This window comes from Lemur catta, chromosome 17 (assembly GCF_020740605.2).
Source record: "Lemur catta isolate mLemCat1 chromosome 17, mLemCat1.pri, whole genome shotgun sequence".
Taxonomy (NCBI): Eukaryota; Metazoa; Chordata; class Mammalia; order Primates; family Lemuridae; genus Lemur; species Lemur catta.
Window position 1 is genome coordinate 41,292,651 of NC_059144.1, and position 18,051 is coordinate 41,310,701.

General features: G+C 49.2%; 1 protein-coding gene across 2 annotated transcripts; it reads right to left on the bottom strand.

The window, feature by feature from the left end:
- Positions 1 to 3,012: 3,012 nt before the first annotated feature.
- On the bottom strand, positions 3,013 to 14,118 carry SPATA2 (spermatogenesis associated 2). Of its 2 annotated transcripts, XM_045529252.1 has the most exons (4): positions 13,774 to 13,788; positions 8,512 to 8,611; positions 7,305 to 7,743; positions 3,013 to 6,354 (listed from the first exon to the last, which is right to left on the bottom strand). In XM_045529252.1, exons 3-4 carry the CDS (start codon positions 7,638 to 7,640, stop codon positions 5,131 to 5,133), a joined length of 1,560 nt encoding a protein of 519 aa, XP_045385208.1. In that variant the 5' UTR covers positions 7,641 to 7,743; positions 8,512 to 8,611; positions 13,774 to 13,788; the 3' UTR covers positions 3,013 to 5,130. The 2 variants fall into 2 exon arrangements, with proteins under 2 accessions (XP_045385208.1, XP_045385207.1); XM_045529251.1 differs by lacking the exon at positions 8,512 to 8,611 and having other exon boundaries at positions 13,774 to 14,118.
- Positions 14,119 to 18,051: the final 3,933 nt, after the last annotated feature.

Consider the following 18,051-nt stretch of genomic DNA (forward strand, 5'->3'; position numbering starts at 1 on the left):
AACTACTGGTGGGAGGGCCAGCTGGCTCAGGCTTTCCAGAGGCCAATGTGGTGACACCTATTAAAGCCTGAAAATGTCCCAGCAATCCCACTCATAGGACAAAATGGACATGCACAAAAATGTGGCTTCAAGAATGGTCATCCTGGCAATATCTATAATTAGGAAAAATTAAAAACAATCTCTCTGCCCATCAGTAGGGAATTGGCAGATAAATAACTATAGAATATTGGCCAATAATGAAAGATTTTTGGTCAGGTGTGGTGGCTCAATCCTGTAACCCCAGCACTTTGGGAGGCTGAGGCAGGAGGATCACTCGAGCCCAGGAGTTGAAGGCTGCAGGGAGCTATGATCACACCACTGCACTCCAGCCTGAGCAATGGAGCAAGATCGTGTCTCAAAAAAAAGATTTTAAGAATGTGTAAAGATGTTCTGAATGTACTGGGCTGGCATCTTGCCACTTTTAGAGAGACATAAAAATTTCACCCTATGCTTAAATGTTGTTTGACATGTCAAAATGACTAAAAATGGGCCAGGTGCAGTAGCTCACGCCTGTAATCCTAGCACTCAGGGAGGCCGAGGCCAGCGGATTGTTTGAACTCAGGAGTTCGAGACCAGCCTGAGCAAGAGCGAGACCCTGCTTCTACTAAAAATAGAAAGAAATTAGCTAGACAACTAAAAATATATAGAAAAAATTAGCCGGGCATGGTGGCGCATGCCTGTAGTCCCAGCTACTTGGGAGGCTGAGGCAGAAGGAACGCTTGAGCCCAGGAGTTTGAGGTTGCTGTGAGCTAGGCTGACGCCACAGCACTCTAGCCAGGGTGACAGAGCGGGACTCTGCCTCAAAAAGAAATTAAAAAATGACTAAAAATGAATCAAAAGAGTATAAATTTAGTATATGCTTTTAAAAACACACATACTAGTACTCAAACACAAACCCATTAATTCCTAATGTGACAGACCTGTTGGTTCCCCCCAAACCACTGTTTCTCCCCTGTGCCCTGTCCTGTCATCTTTGCCAAGAAAACCCATTTTGCTCGTGCAATGGGAGACCATTCGCCTCAAAGGGAACAGCCCATCCTCAGTTCAAACAGTTCGTGGTCATTCCCCCTACCTGCCTGAGACTGGCCGAGCAATGGGCCTATGACCTTATTTGGGAGGAGAATGAAACAATGTCTTAGGGAATTTCTAAAACTGTTTCCTCACTCTCAAAAAGACAAGGAAGGGAAGCATCCTCGTCCCATTGTCTGGCCTTTGCCTCCAGTTAAACGAGGATGTAATGCCTGATCTGCTGCAGCCATTTTGACACCAGGAGGGAAGACCGTGCCAACATGCTGAGGATGGCAAAGCAGAAGGACAGAGGGCCCGTGAGTTCTTAATGACACTGTTGGAGCAGTGAATGAACCAATCCTGGAACTGACCTCCCTCCGGGGATCTCGTTATGTGAGACAATATATATTGTTTATGCCACTTCTGGTGGGATTTTATGTTAATCAAAACAAAAATGATCCTACCTGTTGCAACTTCATCGGGCAGAGTGAGCAGGCCATCGCAGCAGCTCTCTGGGGATCAGGCCGGCCCTGTCCAGCTACTGCTCACCCGCTTCTTCACTCGGCTCCCCTCAGCCTCAGACGGCCTCTCCACCCCAGCGTCACAGCATTCCAGCCAGGAGGAAGGGGCAGGGTGAGAAGGGCAACCTCCCTTCTTTTAAGGATGTGGCCTAGAAGCCAAATGCACCTTTCCACCCAGGGACCATAGTTATATGACCATACCTGGCTGCAGTCTTTATTCTGGATGGCCACAGATCTAAAAATTAGGGCTTTTAATACCAAGGTAGAGGGGGCGAATGGAGATTGGGATATGATTCGGTGTCTGCCCGAGTTCTCAGCCCTCTCAGCTTGGTAATTGGGCATGCTGCGTGCCAGATTGGTGCCTGGCATCAGAGCTAAGGCTGTACAGCTGGTGGACGTGATGAGGTTTAAATATGCTTGTCATTCACATTTACAAATTAAGCGATCTGCTCTGAAGCTGCTGCTCCCCTCTGGATGTGGGAGCAAGCGTCTGGCTTCCTCTGCCCTCCTGGGCTAGGTGTGCATCTCCCGGAAGCCACTGTTCCTGACAGCCCAGGTGGCAACGCCATTTCCTAAGCTGTAGCTAAATGCAGTCCCAGCACCTGGACTCAGGTCTGGCCCAGGCCTGGATGTTTGTTCAGTCAGTGCACGAAATGGAGAAACTTACTCAGGCTCTGCCAGACAACTGAGCTGCCTCCCGGGGGCCGCATAGCGCAATGGTCAGCAGGTCGGGCCCAGGCCCCGCTGGAGCTGAAAAACCCAGGGCGGCACAAGCCACAGCTGCTCCTCTCCTTTCCCTAAGACTTCTGCCATGTGTTTTGCTTTTAAACCAATCCTCATTTAAAAAAAAAAAAAAAAAAAAAAACCTTAAATTGATTTTTTTAAAAAAATCTATCACCACCATAAATGGAAAAGTAGTGTGCCTGCCCCAGATAAAAGGTAACTGAAAACCTGGCTAAGATCCTGCCAGAGGCTCTGAGCCTGATGCCTGTTTTCTCTTTGTTAAAGATAAAGTAGCATTAAACCCACTTCTTCCTTGAGACAGTTAAATGGATGGAAGGAATTAAAAATGAAATTAATTTTTATAACATCTTTCGATGTCATTTAACACCTCTCAGTCACCACCAACAATCATTTCTCCTGGAGTATGCAGCCCCACCCTTGGGAAACGTCTGAATTCTGCACCTCTGGTTCCCCATCTGTAACTTATAGGATGACCGAGACTATTCTATGAGGTCATGCATGCAAAGTCTCAGTGTACAAAGTGCCTGGCTTACAGTATAGCGCTCAAATGCTGGCTGCTATGCCTTAGTTTCATGGAGGCGAAAATTTGAATCCTGTCATTAAGGAACTAAATATGGCTTGAGCAAAAAACAAAAACAAAAACCAAGGAACCAAACTTCAAAGATGTGGGGACGGGGGACATAAAACCCCAAACACTTCATTTAACAATGGAAGACACTTTATTATTAATATTTTTCAATCATCTCTCAACATTTCAACTCTTGGTAGAAACCAAATGCAAAACATCTGCATTTTTAAATTAGCATATATTTAACTATCTCAATCACAGCAACCTCATACAGTAAGATACACACCAAGGAGCATGGTTGTAGTATTTCCGTGATGATAGATAGGTACACTGGACTGTTTCTTCCTAGGATGAGTTTAATCATTCCTGCTTTTGTCCACTGTGTAAGTTACGTGGCATCACGGTTGGTTAAAAGAGTTAGTTACTATAATGCTGGAGCAATCTGGAAATGGAAAACTAGAAAACTAGAGCTCTCAGGAGTGGGCCAGGCATTGCAGTTATGAAATGTGAAAAGGAAGAACATCAAAGATGAATGCCCCAGATAGGCGGGCCTTAGTAATAAAGTTGGTTGAAATTCAGCTTAATATACACGTTGTATATCTACATGTGATCTACCAGATATATTTTTAAAAAGAGCCATATAAGATTTGGAAAACCTTAAAATCACTCAACTGAGTTGGAAGAACATCAGCAAATTCACAGTGGCCTCAGGATTCAGCCAGATTTAAACTTATGAGCTGAATACCTCTGTCTCCCAGAAAAACCCACTGCATGTAAATCTCTTAACATAGTATACGTCACAAACACTTATGGCTAAATATATTATTAGTTCACAAGGAAGCGGCTTTAAACTCTTGCCCCACTCCTGTTCTGTACCCCAAAAGAAAAATCCAGGGGTTGGTAATTCACAAGAGGAGTTGAAGGGGCCTTCAGTTTGGAAGTGCTTAGGCTCAGCTGAGTATCTGAGGAGCTGTCTGCGCTGTCTGCCTGACAGGCACGTGCCGGCTCCTGCCCAATTTTAGTGCAAAAAGATCGCAAATGTTGCTGCAGATGAGTCCTGGAAACTGGTGAAGAAAAGAGGACTGAGATGGAGGGGTGGTGGGAATCCCAAGTTATTTTCCTTCCGAAATGAGACTCAAGAAGTTTGGAGTACAAGGTTCATGCTCAACAAGTGCCAAAGACCAGGGCAACAGATCCGAAGGGTCCCTGAATCATCACCAGGTGTCACAGTCTGCAGGCACACAGACCTCGACGCCTGCTCTAACCCCCTAAGTGCACACTGGAGGTAGGTGTCTAGATATTTATTGTAGGGAAGACAGTGGCTTTCCACCAACTCAAGAAAAAGGGACTTCGTCTCTATTCCTCCCCTGCCCCAAACTCTCCACTCCACCCTCGGGCTGTAGTGAGTGGAGGACACAAAATGAAAGGGCATAAGGCCCTCCCTTGGAAGACTAAAGAACCCAGGGCATTTTCATAAATAGCTATATAATTAATTTTTTAACCACTTTGAAACACACGGAAAGTTGAATATTTATTTAAAAATAAATCTTAAAAATATCTATTTACAGTACAGTAAGAGGGGCATGTGCAAACAACAGAAAGGGAACGTCAGTCCTGCTGTGGAAAGCCCACGCTGTAATGTGTCGGAGCCACGTTCACAAACACCACTGGCCGACTAAGCTGTGGTGGCAACAAGATGACATTCAGCTAACACTGGACTCGGCTCACCTTTGACACCTGGAGAGGCAGGAAAGTCAGGGTGCAGGGAGTCCAGCTGGGAAGGGGGCGACCAAAGGATAAACCATTGGGAGAGGCCAGTGTGGCAGGAGGGCTCATTTCGCAAGCCAACAGGCCTCCAGCTCGCCACTCCAGACAGGCGTGCGACCCGAAGGGCCCTTCCCAGTCCAAGCTGGCCTCGCAGTGGGAGGAGTAGGTGCAGCGAGAGTCCCAGAGATAACAATCCTCTTTAAAGGAAAGAAAACCCAACTGAACAGGGAGTGGAGAGATCAGCAAAAATGAATCTGAACGGAAGTGCTACCCTCTCCCTCGTCAGACAACAAAGCAGCCATCAGTTGAAATATCCGAGTCGGTAAGGGAACTCCCACGTGGATGCAGCCAGCCCACGATCCCCACCATCTACATGGTCAAGTGCAGGTCTCCACTTCTGAGATCACCACATTAATACTACTTCACCATGAAACCAGAAGGTCAGTGGTGTAGCCCTTGTAGCAGGGAGGTGCAAGGTCAAGTCTATCTGTACACGAAATGGGAGAACTGGGTGGACTTGTAGTTCAGCTGGTTGTTTGGCATGAACTTGTGTAGCTCACTCTTTTTGCAGCAGGGGTCATAAGGGTAGGCGCTGAGGCAGGTGTCGCAGGAAACTTTTGAACACTGGGTGCAGGTGTTGGTGGCGCCTGGGCGGTTGCAGAAGCCACAGCGGGAGGTGGCTGTGGCGGAGGGCTTGGGTTTTGGGTGGAGGTGTGGCAGCCGGTCGAGGCCCTGACTTTGGCCTGAGTACTTGTCTCGCAGAGACACCCCGTGGGCCAGGCTGTCATGGGCAGAGGCCTTGCTGGGGAAGACACTGGGCTTGGAGGCCGGAGGACACGTGAGCAAGCTGTCACAGCGCTGGCAGAGGGAGGAGCTGCAGGACAGGCCGCAGTTTTGGCACTTGGATAGGGCGGACTCTTTGGCAGGGGGCGAGCGCTTGTGGTAGAGGGAGTGGGCATCGTTTCTGAGCAGCCACACGTCCGGCCGCGGAGCCTCCTGCCTACGGTAGGCGGCCCTGGGCTCCGAGTCTGTGTACAGATCCACGTCATCGTGAGGGAAGTACGAGCTGCGCAACAGGCCGAGGCCGTTCTTGGGGGAGGCAGGTGGAAGGTCATCTGAGGTGCCATGGGGGGAGCTGGACATGGTCAGGAGTGAGGGGGATGGGCGGATGATCTCGTCCTTGAGGTCGTCCCCCAAGTCTGCTGCCACGGGCTCCTTCCGAAGGCTTAGTGAGGCCTTCAGGGGAGGCTTCCTGCTCTCCCAGTAGCTGTCGTAGGCATCCACCGACCTCGAGGGCTTGGTCACACGGGGCTTGTAGTAGTCCTTTGCCGCCCGCTCGCTGGCCGACTTTTGCAGTGCGACGCGGGCCATTGAGGCCGTCAGGTGCTCCCTGCCCTCGGCCCGCCGTCGCAGTGCATCTGAGCAGCCGCGAACGTCCTCTGTGCTGCTCTTGCGCTCACTCACGATGTCCAGCTCAGAGTACCCCTTGTCCTTCACTTGTGAGTGGATTTCTAGCATCTGCTCACACTCAACTTTGGCCAGAAACAGCTCAAAGGAGACCATCTTCACCTGGACAGTCTCCACGAGCTCTTTGAGCTTGTACGCAGTTCCCAACTCGGGCACGTAGCCCATGTAATTCAGGATGGCTCGGATGTCCTCTTCCAGTAACGTAGACTTGACATAATAAACGAAAGGGCCAGTGTAGGTCTAGAAGGAAAGGAGTAGAAAAAAGGTAGGATTTTCTCTTGGAGACCCACACCAGAGACTGTCAAAGCAAGGGACATCCGAGTCTAAAATGGAGCGTGTAGGGAGAGGAAAGGGAAGGGAAGGACCTCAGGAGCTTCTCGCTGCAGAAGGCAGAAGCTCATGCTCACTACGGGCTCAGAGGAAGGTGCGAGAGAATTACCCATCAGCCCCTTTCTTAAACGTAGGGAACAAAACCACTTCTGTGTGGGGTGCAAAGGCCCTGCTCCATATGAAGAGGAAGCCAGGGCAAAGGTGGGTGACTGAAAGGGATCAGATTATAGGCAGAATGCCCAATGAGCAGTGAGAATATTCCTTTCTGGCACTTCTATGAAGGGCTGAATAATATGTCCGACTTAAGAGCCTGCCTTGGTGGACACTCTCCTGTGCCATCCCCGTCACGGAATGACTCAGAATCCACTCTGCTCCTCCTACGCTGCGCTACCACTTAGTCCAAAGCACCTCTCAGCTGGCTTGGACATCTGAGAAGCCTCCTGACTGGTCTCCCCACCCCACCCAAGCTTTTCTACAGTCTATTTGCCATACAACAGCCAGAAAGATCCTTTCAAGTGTAAACCCCAGCACTGCCTTCCCCCCAGCCCACTTAGAACAAATCCACACCCTTTGCCCTGGGCTACAGGCCCCGCATGACCTGGCCCCTGCCTTCCCAACCCTTTGGCTAAGATGTGGCAGCCAGGGGCGGGAAACCAGTTCAGGGATGACACTGGGCAGACAGGCAAGGTGGGGAGCCATGGTGGTCATTCTGCTTGTTGTCCCAAAGGCAGTGGGGAACCTGTGAGGGTCTGAGAGCAGAGGAGGGATATGATCAGACTGGGACAACCCCTCTCAGAATCAACTGGAAGCAGCAAGAAGGGAGAAGGGAGACCAGCATGGTGGTTACTCCCTGGACTCACCTTGATGCTTCTGAATTCCTTCTTCCACGGGTAGAGGAAGAGGTTGATGCCCACGGTTTCCAGTGTGCTGAAGGCACAGTGCAGAGCCCGCAGGCTGGAGGAGCTCAGTGAGCGCAGGGAGCTCTCCACCACCTCATAGAACTGGATCAGCCGGAATCGATAAAAGGGATCCACCTTGTGCAGGCTGAGCAGGGTCGAGGCTGCCACCCGCAGGTATTCATCGCTGCCAGGCTTCTGCTTGCTGGGGGTGGTATCCACTTTGCCCTCATGGAACTGCACGTACTTTCGAAATAAGTCATCCTTATATTTTGCATCCATTGAACTGGGCTTCCCCATCCGATCAAGGTGGGGCTACCTTATTTCCTCCATGGCTTCTGGTTTAAAGATGGGGACATTGCTGAAAGTACTAATATGCTGCCACCTGGACCAGCGGAGTGCGCTAGAAGAAGAAGAAGAAGAAGCATGTCATTCCTCAAAATGGTCCACACACCAGCTCCTGACCACTGAGGCAAAACAAAAAGCAGAACTGTCCTCAGCTACACTGGGCACCACTGGTCCCCTTTCTGCTCACTCATTAACATGTTTATGGAACACGTTCTACATTCAAGGTTATAGTGGAAACAAGACAGATATGGTCCTCGACTTTTCTGAGCTCACAAATGGAAAACATGATTAATACTTCTGAAGACAAAGTTCATCACGAGTATAACAGGAACACCTATCCTGGTTTTGTGGAGAGAACGGGGAGTTTAGGAAAGCGCCCCTAGACCTGAAGGGGAAGGGTAACAGTAGAGGAAGCGCCCTGAACTAACCCCAGACGTGCCAAGTGCTTCAATCCTTCACCTGCACTACCTCATTTAATCTTCTTAACCAACGCTGGGAGACAGGTACTACTGTTATTCCCAGTGTACCCGGGTGAAAACTGAGACACAGACAGCAGAAACTGCCCAAGGTTACAGAACTCTCAACAGGCAGAGCTGAGATCTGAACCCAGGCAGTCTGGCTCCAAGGTCCATGCTCTTAGCCACCACACCCTGCTTGTCGAAGGCAGGAAGCCTGGCAGTGAGGCTGAGGCAGTGAGGGCAGGGGCAGGCTCCTCCTTCCCAAGGCCTCGAGAGCATATTCAGAATTTTATATTTTATTCAAAGAGCCATGTGAAGCCACTGAAGAGTTTAAAGCAAGGGGAGAGCGACACAATCATACTTACAATGTAAAAAGGAGACAACTCTGGCTGCTGTCCCCTGGGAGTGCTTCTGTCTGCCTTTGATGGCCTGCACTCCCCTTTACCACAAGTGTCTTACAGCCCCCTGTTGGGAGAGGACAGAATGTTCTGAGCTGGGACATGCAGGATTTATACAATCTTGTCATCTGCTTAGCAACTTGTTAGCAGAACATGTACAGATCCAGCAAAATATATATATATATATTTTTTTTTTTTTTTGAGACACAGTTTTATTCTGTCACCCTAGGTAGAGTGCAGTGGCGTCATCATAGCTCACTGCAACCTAAACTCCTGGGCTCAAGTGATCCTCCTGCCTCAGCCTCCCGAGTAGCTGGGATTACACGTGTGCGTCATGACAGCTGACTAATTTTTCTATTTAGTAGAGACGGGGTCTTGTTCTTGCTCAGGCTGGTCTCGAACTCCTGAGCTCAAGCAATCCTCCTGCCTCAGCCTCCCAGAGCGCTGGGATTATAGGCATGAGCCACCACACCTGGCCCAGATCCAGCAATATTCTTGTTGCCACAATGCTGGGGGCAAATCTGAATTCATCAATGGACATTGCCTGGGCAGGCCATGAGCACAGGGTCCAAAGCCAGGCTGTGAAACCCAGGTCCACTTCTCCAGGTTACTTGGGCAAATTACTCAAGCTCTCTAGGTGTCAGTTTTCTCATCTGAAAAAGGGGGTTAATAATAGTGCCTCCAGCCCAGGGTTGGTGTGGGGATTATACACAATCAGGATATAAAGCTGGCCACAGAGTGGCGGCTCCAAGTAAGCCCTTGACAGCCATTCCTGTTGCCTGAAGGTACTGTACCCCCAAGATGCCACGCCTTCTTAAGAAGGCAAGAGCAGAGTGGAGTATATCTCCCCAAGGGGGTGGTGGATGTGCATTTTCACACTCTCCGTCCAGCTGCTCTTGCCCAGAAGCTCCCCGGGTGAGGGATCGTGACCGTCTTGCTCAGTAAGGTGACCTCAGTGGTGCCTGGGGCAGAGTGTGTGCTTCTCAGACGTCCGCTGACTGACTGTGGGAGATGACGAGGGCGGAGAAAGACACTGCAGTAGGACTGGGGCTGGGACTGACCTGGGACAGGCCTCTGCAGATCTGTGCTCAGCCCAGGAGGGTCTAAAGGCCTATGAACTGGGCACCTGTCACAAGGTCAATAAAATCATCCTTGTCTCAAGGAGCCACTGATCTGGCTTCTCCATGGTTTGGGGGAGACTCCTGGGGGCATTAACAGTGGGATGAGAGACAGGGTGTGCAGCAGAACTAGGGACACAGAGAGGCCACATTCTCCTACCCACCGCCCTGCTGAGGGAGCCTGGTACTGCAGGGACAAATAAGCCAGAGGAGCACAGGAGGCAAACATAAATCCACTTAGAATTCTACCTCGTGTCCAAGGCCAACACGGTCACACCCCTGCACACCTCTCACAGCAGTCTTTCCTCTAAGCTCCACCCACATGGACCTTTCTGTCTGTTTCTCAGACATGTCAAGCTCATCTCAGGACCTTTGCATGTGCTGTTCCTTTTGCATGTTCTTTCTCTGAATCTTCCCATAGCTGGCTCACTCTCATGGTTCAGGCCTCAGCTCAAATGTCACCCTTCAGAGGCTCTTGCTGACAACCCCATCTCAGGCAACTTCCACCTTCCCAGTCCCTCACTGTCGCATTATCCACAATCTGAAATTACCAACTTTATTCATTCACTAGCTTCCCCCATTACCTAGTAAGCCCCACAGAGGCAAGGACCGAGTCTGTTTTGTTACTATGATGGCTAACACAGAGCCTGCCACATAGGAGCTGTTTGATAAAGTAGGTAAGATGAATGATGCAAAAGATATGAGTGAGGACGATGCCTCTCCTTTGGTTTCTCATTGGTACCTCCCAAGACTCCTGGGAGATCAGCTGCAGAGAGAAGAAACAGACTCCAAAAGATGGCATGATACACAGCAAGTAGCTCAAGGTCAGAAGGTGGGCCCAAACTCCCAAGTCTGGCCTTTGACGTGAAACCTGCGTCCCTTTTGTCACTCCATGATTCCCATGTCCAACAAGTATTTATGCAGGACCCAGCTTCTGCCAGGTCCCAGGCAGGGGACAGTGGGTAGGTGGGTGAGAAGACAGGAGTGAAGAAGACATATCTTGCCCTCAATTCCAGTTGGAAAAGCTTATTACCTAGTATCATAGTATGCATGTTCTCTTAAAAATAAAAATGTATTACAATCCAAGAGAAGATACTCATTGCTATTCTTGCTAATAAATGCCACACGCATTTGCCATTGTCTTCTTTATTCTATTTTATATTACATTGGAGACAGGGTCTCACTCTGTTACCCGGGCTAGAGTGCAATGGCGTCATCATAGCTGACTGCAACCTCAAACTCCTGGGCTTGCTCAAGCAATCTTCCTGCCTCAGCCGCCCAAGTAGCTGGGACTACAGGTGTGCACCACCACACCCAGCTAATCTTTCCATTTTTTGTAGAGACAGGGTCTCACTATGTTGTTCAGGCTGCTCTTGAACTCCTGGCCTCAAGAGATCCTCCCACCTCAGCCTCCCAAAGTGCTGGGATTACTGGTGGGAGCCACCACACCGGACCATTTGCCATTCTTTATTTATCTAAGAGAAGCTTCCGTCTTGTCTCTGGCCCAAGGAACTGTTTTTTGGTCCATTTGAGAACTATTCAAACAGAGGAACTTCAAAGCTTCTAAACACTACTGTGATTTTTCTCTAAGAAAGTCAGTCTTGGGCTCAAAGAGGCTGAGTTTTTACAAAGTCAGCCACCCTCAAGCTCAGCCCCTCAGCTCCGTGTCTGCTGCTTTGTAATCCCACCATGGTCCACACCCTTGTTTGTTGCTGGCTAACAAACCACAGGGCCCAGCTGGTGTTCAAAATCCCAAAAACAAGGATGGGAAGCTCATGTAAGAAGAATCTTGAACCAACCTGGGCAGGTGAAGGAAAAGGAGAAAGAAAGTATATGCTAAAAGATAACTAAGGAAAGGAAAGAGAGAAAGAAACTAACAATTACTGAGGTCCTTTCTACTATGTGCTAAGCATTAGGCTTTCTGCTTTAACCGCACCATTCCATTTAATCCTCATGACATATGCTTAGACGTTAAGCAACCTGCCCAACAGAGCTTGAAAGGGTCAGAGCTGGAATAAGAACTCTGGGTGGCAGGCCCTGAGGCCTGGGCTTTCTCCAATCTATCTCATTCATTTATTGTCACAATTAGTACCATTTACCAAGGCTTAGTATGTGGGAGCCCCCCGCTAACTGCTCTATGAAAATCAATTAAATCCACACAACGATTCCAAGGTTAAAGAGCAAACTGAGAGTCAGAGAGGCCAACTCACTTGCCCTAGGGCTAGGAAGAAGTGGATCTGAGATCTGAACCTAGGTCTGACACCAAAACTCTGACTTTTAAGCAAAGCCATCCTGCTGCATCTGCTGGACAGCTCTACTTGAAAGTATTTGGCTAAGTTAGAATGCCCCATAGCAGGGTGAGCAGAGTTGAGTTCTAAAAATTCCCATAGTAGCAAAATTCCCATCTTCCCACACAGAACGGGGCTGCGAGAGCCACAAATCTCTCTATGATGTAAGCTAAGGGCCAAAGAAAGAGGCCAGCCAGAGACCGGACAGTGGTAAAGCAGCTGACATCATTCCTGCCGAATACATTTTCTGAGAATACAGGCTGCCTTGTAGCTGGTCAGAGCTGATGTCTTTTCTGAGCACAGAGCCAGCAATTTATTCCCAGCACTCTGCAAGAACAACAAAAAACACGCTCTCTGCAAAAACAGCGTGGTTACAGGAGAGCAAGACAGCCCAGCGACAGAAGCTGTTAATTTCTCCAAGCAACCCAAGGATTGGAATGCCAAGCTGTGAGAGTCTGGCAGAGGGGGAAAAAATGGCACCGTGAATATCCTGAACACAGAGGCAGGTGGGTGCCCAGAGCCAACGGCCCTGATCAGCACCTCCTGCACCCACAATCTGGGCCTCCTCTGAAAAGCAACTCAGTGAAGAGACAGATATTGCACAGTCAGGGAGGCAGTGGCTTTTTAATTATTATTTTTTAAAAATCTAAAAGGAAAACTGCATCTGTTTCAAGTCCCGCTGAACAGAACTGAAATGATTCTGGGTAAGTAAAGCATTATCTTGGCTTTACCTCAGCTGGCCCATTCAAGCAGAAACGTTCCCCCAAGCAGCACTTGAAGGCGCCCCCTTCCCTGCACAGGCAGAAGCTATTTTGGTGGCAACGTTGCCCCTGTCCGCAGGTTTACACATCCCAGGTCTAGCTTCAGCCGCCTCAGAGTTCCCTCAGCCTCCAAACAGGAGAAGAGAAAAGCAGTTCAACCCCCTCCGCCTCCCCACCTACTCCCATGCACTCATTCCAAGCAGGAGGCTCCTGAGACACATCCAAGGCACCTTCCACTGGCTGTGAAACACCATAAGGTCCCCACACCCCTACGAGATTCCAGAGAAATTCACACAGCGGCCTTCCAAACCTCTGAAAATAACCTCAGCCGTGCTGAAAGCGACTTCCCCAGTGGCAGCTGCCTCTCAGAGAGGCTCTGAAGGAAGCCGTTTCTCCTCCCTGCAGGAGACAGAAGCTGGCGGCTGCTGTTCCCAGCTCGGTAGTTCCTACAGCCCCTGAAGGCCACGTCGGCGGTGCAAAACAGCCCGGTCTCCAACTCGGACCCTCCCCACGGGGTTGTGAAGGAAGTAACTGGAGCTCTCATTTATTAGACGCCTACTGTACGCCTGAGGCCATGCTTCACCTGCATTACCTCATTCCATCCCCACTTCGGCCCTAGCGAGCAGGTTCACTCCCATTTAACACATGAGGCAACTGAGGCTCATAAGACGAAGTAACTTGGCCAAGGGCACGCAGTGAGTACAAACTCAGGTCTGCCGCCAGAGGCTGAGGCGGGAACCACTGGGCGGTAAGTGAGTGCCTCACGGTGGAATCGGGGTGTCCTCCTGCTTGGCTAGTCCCCGAAGATGGGGGTGCTCCTCTTGGACTGCCCTGAGCCACCGTGGGCCGGTCCCAGGAGTCTTCAAGGCAGCCCCCGAGGGAATGGGGAGACTGAGAACAGGTTGGGAGTGTCAGGAGCGCCGAAAGAGCGGGCCTCCCCGTCGCCCCTCCGACCGCGAGGGGACCCCAATCCCGTGCCCGCGGAGCCCTCCCGAGTCGGGCGCCCCCTCCGCCTGGGGAAGCCCCGGAGGCGGTTTCCGCCCGCGGCCGCCCCTCCCTTACCCCGACACTGCCGCTGAGGACGTCCCGGCCGGGGGAAGCAAGCGAGGGGCACGGCCGCCGCCGGAGCCGGTCCCGCCTGGGCTCTCGCCGCTCCGGCCGGCTGCGGGGAACCGAAGCCAGTACCCGGGGGCCAACCGCGACCCGGAAACACTCGGCCCGGAAGTACTTTCCCCGCGCCACAGGCGGCCCGAGACCGCGGCTGCGCGCTGGGTCGAGAAGCGATCGATGCCCGCGGCCGGCGGAGACTACACGCGGGCGGGGGAGGACAAAGCGGGAGGCAGAGGAGCGAGCTGAGAAGACGCAGAACCCCGCCTTGGGGCCTAAAGAGCTGTTGCGGTGCCTGGAGCTGGGACCCGGAAACAAACAGGCCGGAAGTGACGCATTCACTCGCCCTTGGGATGCTGGCTGGCCGGGTTGTCATGGAAACCGGTCGGGAGCCGGGACCTCGGAGCCGCGAGCATTTACTGGGCGAATCCCTGGCTTTCACCTACTGGACTTGCACTTAATCAAGATGGTCCACGATCCTCTGGTGTAAACTGAGTTTTTTTTTTTTTTAAATCAAGATCTGGAAGAATTTGCTTTAAAAAAAATAAAGATGATCCACAAGCTGCGCTCCCGACTGTGCCCGAGCGAGCAAGAGTTGACGGCCGGATCCCTAGATCCCATTTTACAGTCGGAAATACCGAGGCTGAAAGAGATCAAGTGACATGCCAAGATCACGCGAGACTGGAATCCAGCCGTGAGAGGGCTGTGGAGGACTGTGATTAAGAGCGCGGGTTCCAGTTTTGGCTTTGCCACTTAACTAGCTTTGTGACTGTGGGCAAGTTACTTAACATCTCTGAGCCTCAGCTCTCTCACCTGTAAGACCTAATAATCACAGTACCTGCCTCGTGAGATTATTGTGAGAATTAATTGCGTTAACATACGGAAATCACTACAGTGGTTGGCATATAGTAAAGATCTAAATACATTTTGTTTTTTAAATCTGGTAAATACCTCTGGCTTCCATTTAGGTAATTTGAGGAGAGGACCTCTCTTACCTAAATGGAAGCCCGAAATGAGGAAGAGCAAACCTCCTTGTTTTGCGACTTTGCACCAAACACCTACAGTACTTGCATGGGCTACACTAGCATCAATCCTGGTGGCTTGTCACCTCACTGTTCAGGGGTTACACTCCTACCCAGTACGTTGACCGTGAGCCCCCTGAGGACTCGCCTCTTGTTGGTTCACTACTGAATCCCTACTGCTTTCAAAAGTCCGTAGTACATAATAGACTACGTTGAACATATTTGCAATTGAACTATTCATTCTATCTCTGGCTGAGCCCAGACATTTATTGAAGGCTCACAGCACATTCCATGCCAGGTTCTCTTCCTCCAACATGCTCTTGGCTCCCTGCACCTACCATGTTCTTTCTCTTTTCTGGGCTCTGTGCCTCTGCATGCTATTCCCTCAGCGTGGATGTCTCTCCCCTCACCTCCTCTTTTCCTTGCCTTCTTGGCTTCCATCCCCCCAACTCAGTCCTCACTTCCTTTCTGAAGCCTTTTGTGTTTTCTCCAGGCAAAATCCGTTGTTCCTCTGGTTCCCCATAATGGTCTTCCATAAGTTTATCTCCATTCTCACCACAGTGGATTAACCTGAAACACCCACCAGGCCCCAAACTCCTTATTCATCTCTTTTCCCCCTGAGCTCTGCACGTCTGATAAGGTGCAGATGTTCCTTGACTGTAGAATTCTCTCTGAGCCTTGGTGACCCCAGCGAAAGCCAGTGGGGCTTGTCTAAAAAGTCAATCACATAATACTGGGGAAACATTTGGAGAACCAGCATCCTGTGCTATTCACACAGTGCCAAATCAAATGTCACTTAAAACGATTAGAAAGAAAAAATAAGATCAAATAAAAAGAACAAACTGGCAATTACTATATTTATCTGTCACTCACCACTTGAGTACCTCTTCAGGTCTTTGTGTTATCAGTTCAGGTTTAAGCTCCTCTCTTAATTAGCTGCAAGGTCATGATGTTCACAGGAATTCCATCTGAGAAAACCTGTCCCATCTGAAATATGTCTGCTTGTAGGGCAACTTGAAACTCTCCTTTGGGCCGGGCGTGGTGGCTCACGCCTGTAATCCTAGCACTCTGGGAGGCCGAGGCGGGTGGATGGTATGAGCTCAGGAGTTCGAGACCAGCCTGAGCAAGAGCGAGACCCCATCTCTACTAAAAATAGAAAGAAACTAGCTGGACAACTAAAAATATATAGAAAAAATTAGCCAGGCATGGTGGTACATGCCTGTAGTCCCAGCTACTCGGGAGGCTGAGGCAGAAGGATTGTTTGAGCCCAGGATTTTGAGGTTGCTGTGAGCTAGGCTGACGCCATGACACTCTAGTCCAGGCAACAGAGTGAGATTCTGTCTCAAAAAAAAGAAAAACTCTCCTGTGGTAACTGTTACAAGATCGCATTTTCACATGAAACTGCTAAAGAAAAGTCCCTTCTATCTTTTTGGTTCTGTGACAGCCAAAAGGGAAACAGATTTTTAAGAGGGGCTTTACCAGTAGGAAACCCTGGTAATCAAGACTCGTGACATCTCCTATCGGAAAAGACCCAAAGTCTCGGAAAAGAGTAAAATTTCTCATGTTTTTAACACAATTGAAGGCCTGTGATTTCTCTATCTGGTGATGTGGAAATCACAGAAGCATCCTTTTCAGGCTTTATTATATAATGATTAGCAGATTATATAACGGTCATGCGACAATGACTAGGCACCTCTACTTCCTAAGAGCCAACAACATGAACAACCTACCTACCCCTTTCTATTTTTTAAGTTTTTTAAAATCACCAAAGTAACGCGAGTCCAACAATACAGAGGTGTGTAGAACAAAAAGTGAAAGAGAAAAGCTACCCCATGACCCAGCAATTGGATTTCTTAGAATCTACCAGAGAAACATATACAAGTTCACAAAGAAACTTGTTGCATCATTGTTTGTAGTGCTTAAACAAAAACTGGAACCATTCTAAAGACCATCAATAGGAATGGTATATCCATACTAACAAGTACTATGGGTCACTTAAAAAGGATGACATAAACCTAAATAACCCTCCAAGATACACTATGGAATGAAAAAAGAAACCCTGAGATGAAAAAACAAACAAAACATCAACCAGGCTATATATTTTCTAAGGGTGCATATATATGTATAAAATCAACTGGGAGCAGTAATACAGATACAGATCTGTTTTCCCAATCATTCCACAAATACATATTTATGTGACTTGTATTAATATCTTTCTCCTCCAGATGTCAGTGAGCCCCACAGGACAGAACTATATCTGTTTTGTTCACAATTATATCACTACTACCTGGCATATATACTCTACCTAGCACACAACAGGGGGTTCAACAGTTTTTGTTTCTGGCCAGAATTTTCACTGAATGCTTGCAATGTACCAGGTTTAATGTTAGATTTAAAGGGCATAAACAGCCAAGCACAGTGGCTCACACGTGTAATCCCAGCACTTTGGGAGGCCAAGGTGGGAGGGTCACTTGAGGCCAGGAGTTCAAGGCCAGCCTGAGCAACATAGTGAGACCCTGTCTCTATAAAAAATTTTTTTTTAATTCCCTTTTTTCTATCTGTTGAGAGGGTCTACAAGAAATGACACCCCATAGCAACAAGCACCTAGAACCCAGATCTTGATTTCTTTTCTCTTTTATTTATTTAATTATTTATTTTAGAGACATGGTCTCACTCTGTCAACCAGGCTGGAGTGCAATGGCTCGATCATAGCTCACTGCAGCCTCAAACTCCTGGGCTCCAGTGATGCTCTTGCCTTAGCCTCCCAAAGCTCTGGGGTTACAGGTGCACACCACCACGCCCGGCCCAGATCCTGATTTCTAAATACCTTTCTCCATTAAAAGGATCCAGGGATTCCTGGAGAAATGGCTTATTCCCAGGGGTGGAGCAGGGAATCTGGAACATCTTATTGAGCCAGAAAGTGAGGAAGTGCCAAAATATGTCAAAAGAACACAAAAGCCAGGATGGAGGGATTCCTACTGGCCAAATCTGGGACAATTTGAGCATCAAAATAAATAATGATAGTAGTGAATTATAATTCCTTAATGGAGGGTGGAGGAAGAAGTTATGTGACCACCCTGATACTACATGGAAATAAAATACTGTGTTTGCCAGAGGAACATGTCTGAGGGCTGTATTTGGCCCTGGGTGCCAGGTCTGCTCCCTGCACTGAGGGTGGATGAGGAGCAACAAGCAGGTCAGCTGGTTAGTG